This window comes from Cicer arietinum, chromosome 5 (genome assembly GCF_000331145.2).
Source record: "Cicer arietinum cultivar CDC Frontier isolate Library 1 chromosome 5, Cicar.CDCFrontier_v2.0, whole genome shotgun sequence".
In the NCBI taxonomy this organism is placed as follows: domain Eukaryota; kingdom Viridiplantae; phylum Streptophyta; class Magnoliopsida; order Fabales; family Fabaceae; genus Cicer; species Cicer arietinum.
Genome location: NC_021164.2, coordinates 71314427 through 71332542, shown reverse-complemented (window position 1 = coordinate 71332542; position 18116 = coordinate 71314427). Strand labels below are relative to the sequence as shown.

General features: G+C 30.2%; 1 protein-coding gene across 1 annotated transcript; it reads left to right on the top strand.

The window, feature by feature from the left end:
• The first annotated feature begins 3835 nt into the window (after window positions 1-3835).
• LOC101509090 (DEK domain-containing chromatin-associated protein 1) lies at window positions 3836-10014 on the top strand. Its single transcript, XM_004501664.4, has 11 exons — window positions 3836-4638; window positions 4757-4790; window positions 5654-5733; window positions 5851-5910; window positions 6056-6166; window positions 6260-6340; window positions 6771-6845; window positions 8354-8822; window positions 9214-9311; window positions 9399-9429; window positions 9514-10014. The coding sequence occupies exons 1-11, from the start codon at window positions 4126-4128 to the stop codon at window positions 9690-9692; spliced, it is 1731 nt and encodes a 576-aa protein (XP_004501721.1). The 5' UTR covers window positions 3836-4125; the 3' UTR covers window positions 9693-10014.
• The last annotated feature ends 8102 nt before the right edge of the window (window positions 10015-18116 follow it).

Here is an 18116-nt window from a genome sequence, read left to right as displayed (position 1 = left end):
CTTCAAAATAAAATTTGAGACGTTGAAGGTATTATTGAGTTTAATTGTGGATTAGTTCGTTTCTTTAAGACATTTTGCGGTACTGTTTAAATTGTACAAGATACAATATCAATCACGAAGTCCCAAGATAAAATAGCACACACAAGTATTGAAGTTTTACTGCATCATATAAACCGTTAAAGAATTACGAATTCGATGTAGCGATTAAAAACACTTGTAATATAATATTATAAACACTTATAATCGATAGGACTATGGAGCTCTAAAATGACATTGGTATTATGATCACTTAAAAATCGAACGGACTACGGTTCAAAAATTGCTCTGAAAAATTGAACGTTCTACGATACAAAGATAATGGTATTAGGACAACTTAAAAACCAAAAGAACATAAATAAATGGGAGAATTGGCTCGGAAGTGCATCGAGCAAAAGAGATAAAAATATAAAGTTGAGAACTGCATCTAACTTTTGTGTGATTTTTCACTATAATTTGAAACATTTTATATAGTGATATAAGCAAACTTGCATATGTTAATTATCCAATGTAGAACTTTAGTATCTATAGAGTTGAAAACTACTCAATATATGAGAGCTTTCGGATGCGATACTTTGAAGAAAAAAAAAATTCACATACTAACATACTCTCTATGTTCCAACAAACCTACGTTTTAATTAAAAAAATGTATGTCAAATAACATCAAACGCTTCTATAAGACTCTGCATAAGTAGATGTATTTTTCGACTTGAACATATGCATAGTAAGTAAGACTAACTTGTAGTTTTGAACTATATATCTAACATCAAACATACCCACAACATTTTCATATGGTGTATTCTTAAAAGTTCATGCATTAATGGTCCAACACATCTATTCCAATATAGTGAAAGTTATAGGAATTACGCATCAAAATTCCATAGAAAGCGACTTCATTTCCACATTCACATGGGTGAGTATATCAAGATTACTCTTGTAGTTATGTACTCAATTCCACATAGAGTATAGATCTCGTGAATGGTTTATATTATTTCATCCTATAATCGCTTTAAGAATCATGTTTATCTGATTTGTAATAGCATGTTAATTTCCTATCACTTAACGACTTGTTATTACTCATTAAATTTAATTATTGCAATCTCTAGTAGTTTTTAGATTGGATTATCGTCATGAGTGGCTATATATGCAATAGTCTAATCCTGTTGGATGTATTTAAGGTTTTCTCTCTAGTTAATTATTTCATCAAATAATATGCTAAATTTTAACCAGTGCGTACATGATCCACTATAACAGTTCATTTAGAAAATAATTATTTAATTGTGTTGTGTTTACGACGTATGAGTTGTCTCTTACCGTTGTAATAACGATTCTCGATATTTGCAATAGTCGCAGTACTATCGCAGTTGATCAATACAACTCGCATAGGTTTTTCCCATAAAGGGATCTCGACCAGCAAGCATATCAACCAACTCGTTTTGTCGTTAGCACTAGACTGTGTTATCGTTTCAGACTCCATGGTGGATTGTGTCAGTATCATTTATTTCTTCAATATCAAGACACGACACTGCCAAATATACTAAAAATATAGCAATTGATTCCTTTTGAGTCGTCTGATAAATTGATCCAATCAACATAACTATATCATTCAAAGACAAAAAGAAAACTTTGATAATGTAATATGAAATTGGTGGTCCCTTTAAGATATCTCGTGACTATCTCGATAGTGTGTCAATGCTTCATACTAAGTCTATTGGTAAACTTACACAACATTTCCACGACGTATGCAATGTCAGGTCTAATACAACTAGCGACATTCATGAGGCTGCCAATGATGCTCGTATATTCAGTTCGTCTAACATCTTCACCAGTTTTTGTGAAAAGTTTCACACTTGGATGTTATGATGTGCAAACAAGTTTACAGTCAAAGTATTTGTATTTCTTCAGGATCTCTTCGACATAGTGAGAGTGGTTGAAATAAATTCCCATTTAAGGCCTAGTAATTTTGCTTTCAATGATTACAGTCGCTTCTTCAAGGTATTTCATATCAAAGTTGTTATACAACAATGATTTCTCAATATTTACATCATGAATGTTTGAACCAAATATGAATAGGTCGTTTACATAGATACAAATGATAGTACAAATGTCATTTTCAAATTTGTAATAAATACATTTGTCATTTTCATCCACTTTTAATTCATTCGATATAATTAAGTTATCACACTTTTCATGTCATTGCTTATGAGTTTATTTTATACCATACAAAGATTTATCTAACTTACATACCTTATTTTATTGTCCATAAATCACAAAATATTCAGGTTGTTCCATATAGAATTCTTATTCCAATTCACCATTTAAAAACAAGAATTTTGATATCCATTTAGTGTACCACTAAGTTATGAATAACATTAAGTGAAATGAATACCCTAATGAATGTAATTCTCGTGACCAATAAAAAATTGTCGAATAAATCTATATTTTCTTTATCTAAAACATTTGACTACAACACAGGTATTGTATTTTTCAAAAGTTCAATTGGATTTTAATTTTTTTTAAATATCTATTTACAACCTATCAGTTTGCAACCAAGAGACAAGTATACTAAATTTCAAGTCCGGTTAGATTATAGATAATTCATCTCATCATATATAGCTTATTGCCATAAATATGCATCAAAAAATGACAAAACTTCTTGAAGATTTGCAGGATTATCTTATATGGTATATTCCGTATAATTGGGTTCGTAATATTTGACAATTATGACTCTCTTACTTATTCAATATTTTGTTTCGCCTTATTTGTTGTTTTAAGTGCTTCTCGTTACAAAAGCGTTACTTGGTTCCCTGTCCCCATAATTTTTTGATTTGAAAGGAAATTTATTTTCATAAAAGTCATTATCCAATGAAACTTGTACGTTTTGTCCAAGGAAATTTACATTCAGGTCATAAAAGTCAGTATATAAGGAAATTTACATTCAGGTCATAAAACTTATACGCTTTGTGTTTTAGTGCATATCCAATGAATACACATTCATGAGCTCCACTAGTGACTTTAACTCGCTTAACATTGATGATTATAACATATCTGATTTGAAAAAAAGTAATAAATTTAATTAATAATAATATTATAAATCCATATTTTAAAATAAAATTTTAATTATTATTAAAATAATTATGTACATTTAGAAAATTTTATATAAATTGAAACTTTATGAAGTTTTTGAAATTTTCGAAATTGTGTTACCTCGAAAAATTTGAAAGTTTCGAATATTTTAAATTGATCAAAACTTTCAAATTTTTTGATGAGTTCTGAAAAAATGCATTTCGAAAGTTTTAGATTTTTCAAAAGGTTAAAAAATGTCCAAAATTTATGAAAAACTACGTTTCCGAAGTTTTATGTTTAACAAAAGTATCGAAAATGTCAAGAAAACTCATTTTTTTTATATTTCGAAAGTTTAAAATTTTCAAATGATAAAATAGATTTTATAATTTTTGAAAGAAGTGGTGAAAAATGAAGTGATAATTTTTTTTGAGTATTTTATATATAATAAAAAATATAAAAAAATATTTTCAATAAAAATGAGAGGTGGGAAGTCCAATTAGGGAGTGCACAACACAATTCTGACGATAATGGGATGCAGAAGTCCGATTCATGAAAACAAGAGGCAGGCCCATTAGTTGGCCCATAAAGGAAAAGATTCGAAATTAGATTCCATTTGTAGGTCACACGGTTACAGTGCACAACAGCACACAGATTTCAATCATCATATGATAATAATTATTAATTAACTGCCAAAATTTGATAAAAAGAGATCTAACATCTCGGTTTGAGGGTTTTGTTAAATCTTTATTCATTTTCATTTTTCATTTTGCCGGGAGAAAGGAAAAAAAGAAAGAGGGAAAGTAAGAACCAAAGGCCCGCTCAGAATTTTGGCATCAAATTTTGAAACCTTTTTCACTTCGAGCGCGCTTCTTCTTTCCAAACTATTTTCATTTCGCGATTCCCCCTCTTTTCTTTCTCTCTCTATATTCTAATTTCCAATCTCAATCACTTCAATTCTTCAATTTCTAGGGTTTCTCTTTTCCACTTAGGGTTCCCAATTTGTTTTTCCCCTCTTCCCCATTCATGGCTACGGAAACCCTAGATCACACTATACCTCCCCTTCAAGACAAAACCGTAGACAACCAAAGCAACGAAAACGATGCTGCAGGTGAACCCCAACCTATAGAGGAGGAAACCGAGGTAGCTGAACATGACGCGGGAATTCCCGAGAAAGATACTTCGCCGGATGTTGCTGAATCCAAAGAGGAGAATTTAGACGAGGATAATCAAAATACAGAAGAGAAGAAAGAGATCGACGAACACTCAGAGAAAGAGGAAGAAAAGGATGATGGAGATGAAGATGAAGATGCTGGTGAAGATGAAGACGAGGAGGAAGAAGATGCTGATGAGAAGGGGAAGGCGACTAAGAGTGATCAGAACAAGTTGAAGAAAGAAGCTGGATCGGAGAAAAAGAGTCCAGCTACGCCGTCAAGTGACAGGCCAACCAGGGAACGGAAAACGGTGGAGCGCTACTCTGCTCCATCACCTTCGAAGTTGGGAAAATCTTCTTCCAGTAAAGGTTTGACAATTGAAAAGGTCTCTTTCTCTATTTCTCCATTTTGGTATTTTGTTTTTTGAGGTTTGGAGTAAGTTTTTGTTGTTTTGATTATTGTGGGCTGTTTCTTGTTTTGTTTTTTTTATTTATTTCTTTCAGGGACGTGGTACTCAGCTTAAGGATATTCCAAATGGTATGTTTAATTGCTGCATCCTCTATTTACTGATCATATTGCTTGAATTTTAGGATCACGTGTCCTTTTTTTTTTTTTTTTTGTCTAAAAGGATATGTTTGTTGGTATGTGTGTAATAATTGGCATTACATTGTTCTAGATCTTCTATTATGCCTTGCCAATATGCATGTTTTTTTTTAATATACTATTATTTGCCATTTGTTTATGGATAAATTTTTTGTGAATACTATTTGGGCCATCCTATGATCAGGCCAGTAGTTTTGGCAATTTTTGTGTATTAGAGTGCTGTTGTGTGTATTTTATTGCCAAGATTTCATCACATTCCATGAGGATACAGCCTGTTCTTGTTTCAGTTATTTTAATTTCATTTGCATACCTATAGTATTTTAAAATATCTGTCCTCCTCAGTATGTTCTTTCCTAGATGCTGCTAGACGTTCTTACTAATGTAGACCTGACATAACATGAAGATAACAATACCATATTCACATGCCTAGTTTTTAAAAGTATGTTTAAATTGGCGCCGTCTTACTTTTTGGCCATAGTCCCATGGCTAATAAGCGTAGAGGGTTCTCCTATGTAATTGACAATTGCCACTCTTTTGGGATTGAAGCTACCTTTAGGCTTATGCTCATAACATGCTATTTGATTGTCTAAATAAGTCTTGATTGTAGTTGAGAAAATATAAGTCAATTAAATAGTGTTCTCGAAGATGTTTTCAAGTTTGTTATTAGTGTTCTCACTTGTTGTGTGTTTTGTAGTAGTGTTCATAGAATAAATTTTCGCAGATATAAAAATTGACTATTTAACTGTTTTTAACATAAGTGTTGTCTAACCAAGTAATTTATGTATATACTGTTTCAGTGGCTTTCAAGTTGTCAAAGAGAAAACCTGATGACAACCTGCACGTGCTTCATAGTTTATTGTTTGGGAAGAAAACAAAGGTGATGTTCCTGTGATTTTTTGTTTTTGCTTACTTCCAATTTTCTTTCCTCAGTTGTTTAATTATTTTAAGGTGCATGGATCCTCTAACACCATTGCTATTACTTAATGGTGGCCAGGCACACAATCTTAAGAGGAATATAGGCCAGTTTTCTGGTTATGTGTGGGTTGAAAATGAGGTATTGTTTTGTTTTTTACTGTACTGTTCATGTTATCTTTGCGAGGGGCTTGTGTTTGTGTTATGTTTTCATTAAAAACATGGGAGTCTGATCCCGAAGGCTGTAACTAACCTGCAGTTAAAAAATACTATATAATTCTTGGCAGGAAAAACAGAGGGCCAAGATAAAGGAAAGGATTGACAAATGTGTGAAAGAAAAATTGATGGACTTCTGTGACGTTCTTAATATACCAATTATCAAGAGTAATGTTAAGAAGGTATGTGTTGATAACTTGATATATTATTTTTCAATTCAAAGAAATTCAAGTGCCTCTTTTATAATATCAATTACCAAATGAGGCATGTTTTAGGAGGACATTTCTGCTAAGCTGTTGGAGTTTCTGGAGTCGCCACATGCTACAACTGATGTTCTGCTTTCTGAAAAAGAACAGGTTTGTTATTAATGATTTTTAATTTTTTTTTATTATACATTGGTTAGTATCAATTAACACTTTTGTGTTTTGTAAGTATTGTAAATATTCTAGATCATTGAATAGCATTTCAATTTTTGAACTGATTGATTAAAAACCCCGGTCCAATCAACTGCATAATTGATCACTTCTCTGTGTCCTATCTTTAATCCCTATATTTGAATGCAAGGCTGGTTTGGCTACTATGCTTCACCAGTTGAAAATAATCAATTAAATTAACTTTTTTTATAATGTAATTATTGGTGCATCATGTAATATACTCAATTGATCCTATCCCATTGTTTTAGTTTAGATAGAGGCATTGTCCCATTGTTTTAAATTAATACTTTTATTTGTTTTAATTATTATTTCAATGGTGTTAGTTTTTTGACGTTTGCTTCTACGTTAACAGAAAGGTAAGAAGCGGACTAGAAAAGCAACCCCTGGCAAATCTCCTGTGGAAGCATCTACAGAAACCCCATCAAAGGTATTGTCTTTATTAGATTCTAACTTCATCCTGGCATGCTGTAACTCTGTTATGCACTAATGTTCTGTAATTTTTTTATGTCAGAACCTGCCTGAAAGTTTGTATGTCGTCTTTTTGTGTTGACAAGTCTTTGATATCTCTCTAATTGCCAGTTATGAATATTCATTTGAGAGTTTGCCATTGATAAGTGTACATTTTGACAGTTTTAAATGTTGTGATGATTTGGATAGATGTATTGTGGACTATTCCAAACCAATCATTCAACAACATGAACTTTGTTTGTTGGTCATATTTAGTGTTGATAGTTTATTTCTTTAATTAACTGTTAACGATGCCATTCAACTGCCTACCACCTGGGTTTCACTTTCTGTCAACCATGTAAAATAAATCTAGGAGTAATGATTAGAAAACTTAATGTTTGTTTTAAATTAATAATTTAATCCATCACTTGTAATATGCTGTTTGATTTCGTTACGGATGTAAACATTTTTTTTTAAAAGTTGATATTTAAATGAATTTCATAGGTTGTTATGAGTCTTATGTCTTCATGGTTGTGGCTCAACTCCCTCTTTGTCCTTTATCCACTAGCAAAATTCACTCGCATTAAGAAAAGTAGTTGTAACAGAGTGTTTCTAAAAAATGTTACTTTTTCATAATTACCCTTATAATGATTGGTATCAAAAGAGATAAAAACAGTTTACATTTCTTAATGGTTAATTAAAAAGGGGTAGTGATGTAATGAAATAATTAATGCATGTGGAATTTTGAACATAGTTAAGATTTTATCTAGTTTTACAGTGAAAGGTGAAGCTGTTGTTGATGGCTGATTGCATCTGTTGAACAGTGTTTGCTTTTGTTAATTATCTTTGGTGTTGATCATTAATTATTATCATTTCAAGGTTGTTAATTTTGTATTGACATAATTTAAAGTTTCTGTGTTCTGTAATTTGTGAAGGCAAAGACTTCTCAACTTTCTGCTTGGATATATATAGATACACACACCCACACACTATGAAAGGATACAGATACACCGGTATAATGCTCACAAATTGTTATACCTGTTCAATAACTTGTTTTTGGACTTTATATTGTTAGATTATCTCCGTAAATTTTGAAGTATAAATTTAAAACTTATTTGATATGTTTTTGAGGTGTGCCATGATTAACATCAAGAGTTTTTACTGAATGGCGGTAATGACATGAAATAAATTTTGGATTTATATAAAGTTCTACATAGATGTACTCTCTCTCTCTCTCTCTCTCTCTCTATATATATATATATATATATATATATATATATATATCATTTTAATTAGGACCTTGTACATTTTTGTGGATTATTTACATTTTGTGTCTTATATATCATTTTAATTTTATTCTCCTACTATTTCCTTTGGGGGATTTGTGTGGAGAATATGCTTATTCTCCATGAGTGTGTCTGATAACTAGTATGCTTCAAATATGTTTTTGTTATTTTTAATCATTGTTATATTTTTATCTTGCTCTAGAAGCAAAAACAAACTCCAGTGTCTGGAAAAAAGCAAAAGCCTTCTTCTGATGTTGAAGAGGTAGATAAAGCTGAACTCTCAGATGCAAAAGATGAGTCTCAAGAAGATGAAGATGTTGTAATGGAAAATAATGACAGTGATGATGAGGTGAGTAAATCAGAGGAAGAGGAAGATACTCCAAAGGCTCCCAAGAGTACCACAAAAAAAACTGTGAAGGAAGGTTCAGGTGCCAAAGCTGGTGCTAAAACCCCATCTGTTAAGAAGACCTCAACGAAAGCTGCCAAAAGCAGTGAAAAGACTCCAAAAAAATCTATACAGAAACAGTCCAATACTGAGCATGATAATGCCTCCGTCTCTCTCTCCAAGTCAAAGCAACGTGCAACCAAGAAACAGAAAGTTGTAAAGGAAAAGCAGGACACCGGTGGGAAGGCTGCAAGCAAAACCTCAAAGGCTTCGGTTAAGGATCAAGGTGCATTGAGTATATTCTACCTCTTGTAGACTTTAATGCTTAGTCTAGTGGCATGATATGACACCTATGCCTTATGACAAAGATGGTCCAATTACGCCAACAAATCCTAAGTGGTGTAATTGGATTTGTGTCATAAGGCCCAAGTGTGCTATTATGGCACTTCTCAGTCTGCTGGTTGCTCAAACGTTTTTTTAAACCTTTGCTTTAGTTTTTATTTTTTTATTTTTTATTGTTCACTCAGAACTGCCCAATAGAAACTCTAATATTTTGTTAATTTGAACAAGTCACTGAAAAAACTCAGCTCTACAGGTTTTCTTTTTCTTTTTGAATATGCTTGTGTCCTTTTTATATTGGATCCTGCTGACCTAGTTCTTTCTGATGCCTATTGTAGTTAAAGGTAAAAGTAGTAAGAAGGCCAAGGTAGAGCCTAGTAGGGAGGAGATGCACACAGTTGTTGTTGATATTCTGAAGGAAGTAGATTTCAATACTGTAAGTCATATTTTTGTGGCAATTCATGTTTTGTTTGCATGTTTATAGTTTTCAAACGTTACTTATTTTGAAAATCCCTTGATGCAGGCAACTTTGTCCGATATTCTCCGACAACTTGGTATGATCTTTTTTTTGACAAAATTCCTTCCTCTAGACTATATGATTTCTTGGACTAATCTATTTTTGAATTATTTGTTTACAGGTACCCATTTTGGCCTTGATTTAATGCATAGAAAAGCAGAGGTGAAGGATATCATCACAGATGTAATTAATAACATGTCTGATGAGGAAGAGGAAGGCGAGGAAGCTGAAAATGATGGTGACGGGGATGTAGATGCAGGTAAAGATGGTGACGACAGTGATGAAGATGATGATGCATGATCTTATACAAAAGAATATAATGACAGCAGAAGTTAGAAGCATGCGAGTCATCTATTAGCTAAATTTCATGTTCATTCTCCTGTCAGCTGTCTATACGGGTTAAGCTTTGGTAGGTATATTTGGTTTGAGTTGTGACCTTTTTCTATGATAGCTGCTCTAAGCTAGGTTTGTACTTTGTACCATATTAGATTTAACCCGTTCCTCTGTATTACAGATGTGTCATTTTATTTGTCATGTTGAATAGTTTTTTTCCCCCACCTGCCTGTAAACATTATTGTCTTCTAATTTTAGATCAATGTTAAATTTATTTGTTAGAACTTGATTGGGGATCTTTTATTGTTGAGATGATTGGTTTTTTGCCTTCTAATTACTCCTTGTATCATCATTATTCTCACTTAATAGCCAAATAAAGATACCGTTATGGGTTGTACCCCACATGAAGGCTCGAATAGCTGGTATTAATGATAAACAAATACCAAATGTTAAGCATGAGTGCACAACCCCAAGATAAGTCGGTATTGGATTTCGTGTTGTAACTCAGCACAAAATTCCAGTCTTTCATGAGCATGTGCCTAAACTTCGCATATCTAATGCTACCGCGCTCCTACTTTCATTTTGAAGCTGTAGTTGAGTCATCACATTGCATGTAGAGATCACTGTTTGCAATAAGTATGGGCACCACTTCACTGGAATTTTAGCAACAGTTAATAAGTTGATCTTAGTATCCGAAGGGTGGAGGGGAGGCAATGAGGACTTGAAAGGGGAAATGAGACGCATCTTATGATAAAATCTGTAGATCTATTTAATCTAATGGTTGGTAGAAGTGATTCATGGTGTGAGGGACTAACTAGATGCCTTACCTTAGAAGCCACCTAACAAACATATTCAAAATCCTAAAAGTATAATTTAATTTATAAATTTGATTATTTTAAAATAAGATAACGGTTAAGAATTTTTTTTTTGGGTCTATAAAATAATGAAATACATATGCTTTTTAATTAACTAAATAAATCTCAATATTAGGTAATACTTTCGTTGTAAATGTGTTTTTTTGGGGGTAATTATAGTTAGTTTTTCAATAAACCGTACTAAATCATTTTGTAAATATTGTTACTTTGTGTTTTCCCAATAGCCTTGATACTTTATAATTAACCAGCAACTACCAATAAAAAAATCATGTCAAGTTGTATAAGGTTAAAGAAAACTATCAATTTCATTAAAAACTTATAGTAAAATATTTATATAATTTAGTTGAACTCAAGTCACATCATATATGAGAAAAATGTCCAATTATATGTATCATTCACATATAAAATTAGTTTGATAGCTAAAGATAAAGTAAAGAACGGAGTGATAAAAAAATGAGAAGTTTAATTCTCATCCTCAACATAATTCTAATAATTATTAACAATTCTAACATAACATTAGCTATTGCAAACTCCAATCAATATATTACTACTATATGTGAAAATGAATATAGCGATTCAGGACTTTATATATTGAGAATTTTTTCATATTATTGGTCGATGAACTTTGAGTAGAAAAAGTTCTTAAACTGTTTTAATTATTTGTAAAAATGTTTTATAGATTATAAGAATTTAAAAATTGAAAGTAAATAAAAATGATAAAAAAAATCATAGTAATTAAAAAAGTAAAGGACTCAATATTTATAAAAAATTATTGTAGATCACAACCGTTTGTCAAAGAAAAAAGAAAGAAACTTAATTCTAAAAATTGAAATATTATAGTGATTAAATTTGCTAAAAACTTATTAGAAATCAATACTGTCAAATAGTCTATCAGCTATATATAATAAAATAACTTGAAAGAAATTTCAGAGAAAATTAACAGTCTCTTTTAGTTAGTCATTTTCTTTTAAGTTAAAGTATCAGCCATAAGAATAAATCCGGAGTGTTCACCAATAAGAATACATCCACGTTCTTTTTAAGGAAATAATACATCCACTTACAACTAAAAAAAAATATAATTCACCAAAAAACTAAAAAAATATATTTTAGTCCACGAATTTTGTTTTTCTTTTAGAAAAAGCGAAGAAGATATAGTTGAGGTCTTTTGAATTCGAGTATTCAATGCGCGTATGAAAATCCTTAAATTTTAGATATACGTGTGGAATATAAATTCATACTGTTAAAATTCAGAATAAGTTTTAATTATTTATTGATGGTGCAACATCTTAGGCTAATTGTTAGTAGTGTAGTCAATACAATTGCTTAGACATTGAATGTAGTTATTGCAGCATCATTATAAATAAAAAGGTGTGTAATCTCATTCAAAACACAAGAAATACACAAGTAACATATTTTACATGGTATCAGAACAAGTGCTGATTTTGTGACCTGTTTTTGTGCTTCACTGCCGCTGGCAACACCACATTTTTAAGTCTTTCAATTTTTTGGATTCATACATTCATCTGCCACCATCAACTTCGGCTGCCTTACTAGCAACCAGCCACGACGCTACAACTGGCCTCAAAAACATCGCCTTCACTATGTGCCAATACCAGCTGTCTCTTTTCTAGTGCGCATCCAAAACCAACAAACACCGCCACACAATCCTCTGGCGACCGCGACAATGCTTCTCCTATCGCCAACCAATATTGCACACACTGTCACGTGCGTCCGTCTTCTCTATGTATGAGTCCCATGCACCTCCACCAAATCTATGCGTAAGAACGCATGCACGTGTCTCCGGCCCCTTTCTGCAAGTTTTTTCTTTCTTTCATGATGTGGTGATTTTTCAGCGACCTCATTTTTCAACTCTTCATTCCGCATTGTATTTGCTGTTTTGAGAACTTAGTTTCCAGGACAAAGTATCATTTGCTCAAACAATCATTTTATTTCCACTGACGATCAATCCAGTGGTGACTCTATTCCCACATATGAATCATATTAGTGACACATTTTATTTCCACTGACGATCAATTCGGTGGTGACTCTATTCGCACATATGAATCATATTAGTGACACATTTTATTCCCACCAATAATTAATTCGTGACTCTTTCAAACATAAATCATTAATGGTGTCTTCTCTTTTCAAACTAGTTAAAGAATTGTCAAACTTAATTTATTTATTTATTTTTTTTTGTGATAAAATATTTTGATGTAACAAGGTTAAAGCATAATCAGCCTTAACTTGATGGGAGTGTTGAAATTCAGTTTATATTTTAATTATTCATTGATTGTGCAACATCCTAGACTAATTGTTAGTAGTCCTGGTCAATACAATTTCTTAGACATTAAATATAATTATTGCAGCATCATTATAAATAAGAAGATGTGTGATATCATTAAAAACAAAAAAAATACACAAATAATATATTTTACACATAATATAAGATATTTGAGCAACGATCGACTTATTAATTTAATCTCCAGTAATTAAGCAAATTGGTATATGTGTACAAGAGGAATAAGACCCTATATACATATTTAATTTATTCAATATTTTTTTAATTAAATAGTTGAATGAGTAAAATTTAAAATCTATAAATAATTATTAAGCAAAATTATTTTTAAAATAAAAAGGAAAATATTTTGATCCCCTCTAAAAAGTGAGAGCAAGTACGCTTGCATTTTTTTCAAACGCTCAATGTAACTCTTGTAGAACATCTGCAACCGTAGCCAAATAACGTGAAGTTATGTAAAATTGAATTTTTTGTGATGTTGGAGTTATGTAAATCTGACCTCACATGTACACAAGGAACGAATACTTTCATAATTTAATAATAATATATTTATAACTATTACTTTTTTTATTAATTTATTAATAATATTAAATTAATGATCGTTACCGTTTTTTTTATTAATTTATGATCATTAGTTTATTTTTAATTTATTAATAATAATAATTTTATGACCGTTAATTTTTAATTTTTATTATTGTTATAAAAATTTAAGTTCAATTTTATTTTAAATTAAAATTAAAATAATGTATAATAATATTAATTAAAATATTTAAATTAATATTTTAAATTATAATAAAATTAAATATAAATAAAATATTAATGTATAAATTAAAGTCATGAGACCTATTTGATGAACTTATGTTGATTTCACAAATAAAAAATAAATGAAGTACTTTAACATAATATAATACAGTAAATTTTATTTAATAAACTTATGTTAAATTTAAGCGTTGAAAATATCGTAAATCAGTGAGAATAATTTATATGATAGCAAACATGTCCCTATCATCTTGATGTAACTTTTTATTAATTAGAGGAAATGATGACCCAATTTTTGGTCTCTTCTCTTTCTATGAATAACGAATAGTATTTCTCATGAATGGCCATGTGCGTGATTTTTCTTCTGATTTATTCATGATGTCACTATGAAATTGTTTTAATTAGTATCATGTTCTGAAAGCTTGATATATTAGAGGTGAGAATAAATATACATTAGATCTGCATGAGCATAGGATCTAATTTATGTTAAGTTTAAGTCACACTATTTTTTTTTTTTGAAATAAGATAAAATCAAAATATTTAAAAAAATTTATTTAATTAAAAAGATGATGTTACTTGTGGACCAAAAAATCTTTTAAGCTTCACAAACAACGTAATTAAGTAAATATAATTAAAAATGTTATTATTAATTTGTATGTTGCATTAAATCAAAGAATTTAAGGAAGTTATGTAAAAAAAAAAATATTTAAATTGATTTTATTTCAGTTTTGGTTATTCTATTATTACTAATTCACTTAATTGATTGATTTATTTTAAAAATTAAGAGTTTTGATTCTCCTTTGATTTTTGAACTAAAAAAAAAATGATATTTGACATATTTTAAATTAAGTGATATACAATTCTATGATATAAAATCATACACACACATATATATTTTAATTATTCATATGTCATTAATTAAATTAAATTTAAAATATAAAAAATTCTAAAGTTAAAAGCTAAGTTTGTTTTGGCATTTTATTCCAATTTCATACGTGTTAATCATTCTATATCATCGTATCATAGGTCACGTTATTTAAAATATCTCACATCATCATTTTTTAATTAAAAAATCAGATGAATAGACCAAAACTGCTGATTTTTAAAATAAAATTATCAAATGTATGAATGAATAAAAATAGAAAAACTAAAATTATAATTAAATCTTAAAAATATTATTATAAAATAGAATTTAAATAAATTTTTCATATAAACTCATATTCTATAAAATGTTAGGCTATAACTCAAAATAAAATTTAATATCATTAACATGTCAAATACTTGAGACTTTTATCTATAAAAAGACAAATACGTCTTATTGAACTCTTAATAGTGTAAGACATGATATAAACAAAAACTTATAATTTACAATTAACATGTAAAATTTGAAGTGGATATTTTTTAGTCAATTTATTCTCACCCACTATAATTAGTTCATATACTTCTAAATCATTTTGACATAAAATTCTCACACTCTTCATATATTTTGTGTTTATTCAAAGGTTACTTCATGACGACAAGTACAAGCATCCTCTCCCATTGAACTTATTGTAAGACAAGGAGAACCAATTCGAGTTCTGTCAAAGATTCTTGTACCTTATTACCCTATGGCAGGAAAATTGCCTATTAGCTCATAAGGGGAGTTGATTGTGGAAAATACAGGGGAGGGTGCAGTATTTGATGTTCGATAAAAAGATTGTTGGAATGCAATTAACAACACAATGCAAACTTACAAAACAAGTTACAATAGTCAATTGAAATCACCATGATCCGTATTCGTATACTCCTTATAGCATTGTTAATTAAGCTTCTACGAGTACCATTATTAATCTCAGCCAACACTTTGTTGAACAATTCAACCTTGCAAGGAAGCAAAATTGGGCCATCATTTTGAAACTCATACTCCACTTCTGCTTCATCTAGCAACATCATGAATAGTGGGTGGTTAATAAACTTTGTCTTCAAAACAAACCTTTTTCTTTGTGCTCCAACATACACTGAAAAACAACCATTAGGTGCTATTGTTAGACCCTTCACATTTTTTGAAAATGATTGCCATGCCTTCAATATCATATTCTTCTTACATTTTCCCTTTATAACCCCCATTAATATATTTCAAGTCCTGCAACTACATTTCGACACAAAATTAATTAATTAATTTAAATATTATTATTATTATCATCGCACAAGAAGTATGCATCGAATAATTAATTATATACCTGAAGAATTGGGTTGGGCTTTTCTTCATTGGTCATCCAATTAATGAGGTGTTTCTAAGGAGATGATTGTAATGAATTTATACATAAAAAAATAAAGGGTGTACATATCTATTGGTACTAAGTCAATGCATATATGGTCTAATAATTTGGCATAATCATTTTTGTCGATGCCGCATATTTTGAAAACAGAATATTGGTTCTACAAAGTCCACGAAACTCGCTTATGTAATTTCCAAACATATGCTAAAAATGTTGACCTTAATTTATTTTATGTTTTTTTCTTAGAATAGTTGGGAACATTGACGACAAAAGAATGGAACTTTGACCACGTCTTCTTTGTGAGAAGTTATCAGCTACCAGTAATAAAATAAATTAAAAAAATAAAAGTGAAGATGATCTTAATCCAAGAGAAGATGTATATTATATACTAATAACTCTACCAAACTTAGGAGAAGATAACTAACTAAGCGCTCAACTGACTAATTAAAAGATGAGTTTCTTGCTATATGACTTGTTTACTAGTTGTGGACTTTCTACTTCAAATGATAATATTGAGTCACTTGGTTGTTTCTTCGATTTCCATGAAATCAAATAATCTTTGAGGTTAAAAAACCTTAATTAAAGTTTATAATCAATCTTTTGGAATAATATATTCTTGTTGCCATTTTGCTTGATAGAATATGTTTGCATTTAGAGCCCCTGGAATTCTAATTGAGTTTCATTGTGTCAACTAAACTGAAAGTAGTGCAATGTGAAAGTTCACTATGGTGTCTTCCATTAGGTTCAATTCAAGTTTGGATGGTGGAGTCCTCCTTCTAAGTAAAAAAACTGACCTAACAGAGTCAAATTATGGAGTAAATTAGGATTTTTGAGAGATGTTTACTCCTAAAGTGAAAAAAAAAAACATTTCTCTCATCATAATCATGTTCTGATTATAATTCTCTCATGTTGAAAAAGAATGATGAAATAATGTGAAAAAAGATCTAGACTATTTAAATATGAAGAGTATATGATTTTAAAAATTGAAAAAAAAAAGGAAAATTGTTGTGTTGAAACATAGAGTATGTTAATGAGTGAATTTAAAAATTGTTGAAATCTCACATTGGAAAAATCACATATTTTGAGTAGTTTTCAACTTTATTAATACTAAAGTTCCACATTTGAGAGTAGGAAACATATGTGAGTTTGTTTTCGTCACTGTATAATGAGCTTCAAACTATAGTGATAAGTACACCAAAGTTTAATTCATTTCCCAACTTTTTATTTTCTCCCTTTATTTGGTTTTGTACATTTGTCTCTTCGATTTTTTTAGTGAAATTTATCCCGTAGTCCATTCGATTTTTAGAGCGATTGTTATGTCGAAGCCATTTCTATTTTTAGAACAGTTGTTATGTCGTAGTTCCTTTGATATTTTAAAGAGGTTTTGTACCGTAGTCCTATCGATTTTTAGAACAATTGTTATGTCGTAGTTCCGTTGAATTTTTAGTGGTCCTAATACCACTATGAGCGGTTTGTGTGTCGTAGTCTTTTGTAGCAGTTTGTGTGTTATATTCTTTTAGAACGGTTTTTTTGTACCGTAGTCCTTTTGATTTATGAGTGTTATACTACCATATTGCGAGTGACTTTAATAATCATATTCAGAGTTTTAATTGTCATATTGAAAGTGACTTTAACCGCCGTACTGAAGGTGTATTCTACAACGATTTTCTACGGTGCAGTAGAACTCCGATATAGTGAAACTACACTGTTTTATTATGAGGACTTCGTGGTTGATAGTCTATCTTACACAATTTAGACAGTATCGCGAAATATCTTTAAGAGAGCGACTTAGTCTGTGACTCAATCCAGTAATATCTTCGGTGAAATAAATTGATTTTGAAACAGTTTTCGAAAGTCAAAACCAACAAATTGGATAAAGGATGGGGTTTGAAATTTGAAAAAATTCGAGAGAGAAAAATTTGAGAGGAACATTTTCCGTCATATTTATATATGTATTTTTTATGAGATGAATTTAAAGTGGTGAGATTCTCTCTGATTTCAAAATAAATAAAAAATCTTCAGATTTACTTAACACTTATTAGTGGATTTACATTTGCCTCCCAATGATAATTTATATATGTATATATTTATACCTTATTAGGTCTATCATCTTTGTTCAAAAATTTGATATATTAATTTTGGCAACTATTTTTGAATAGAAATATTATATGTGATATACTTTTTAAGTTTGAGAATAATT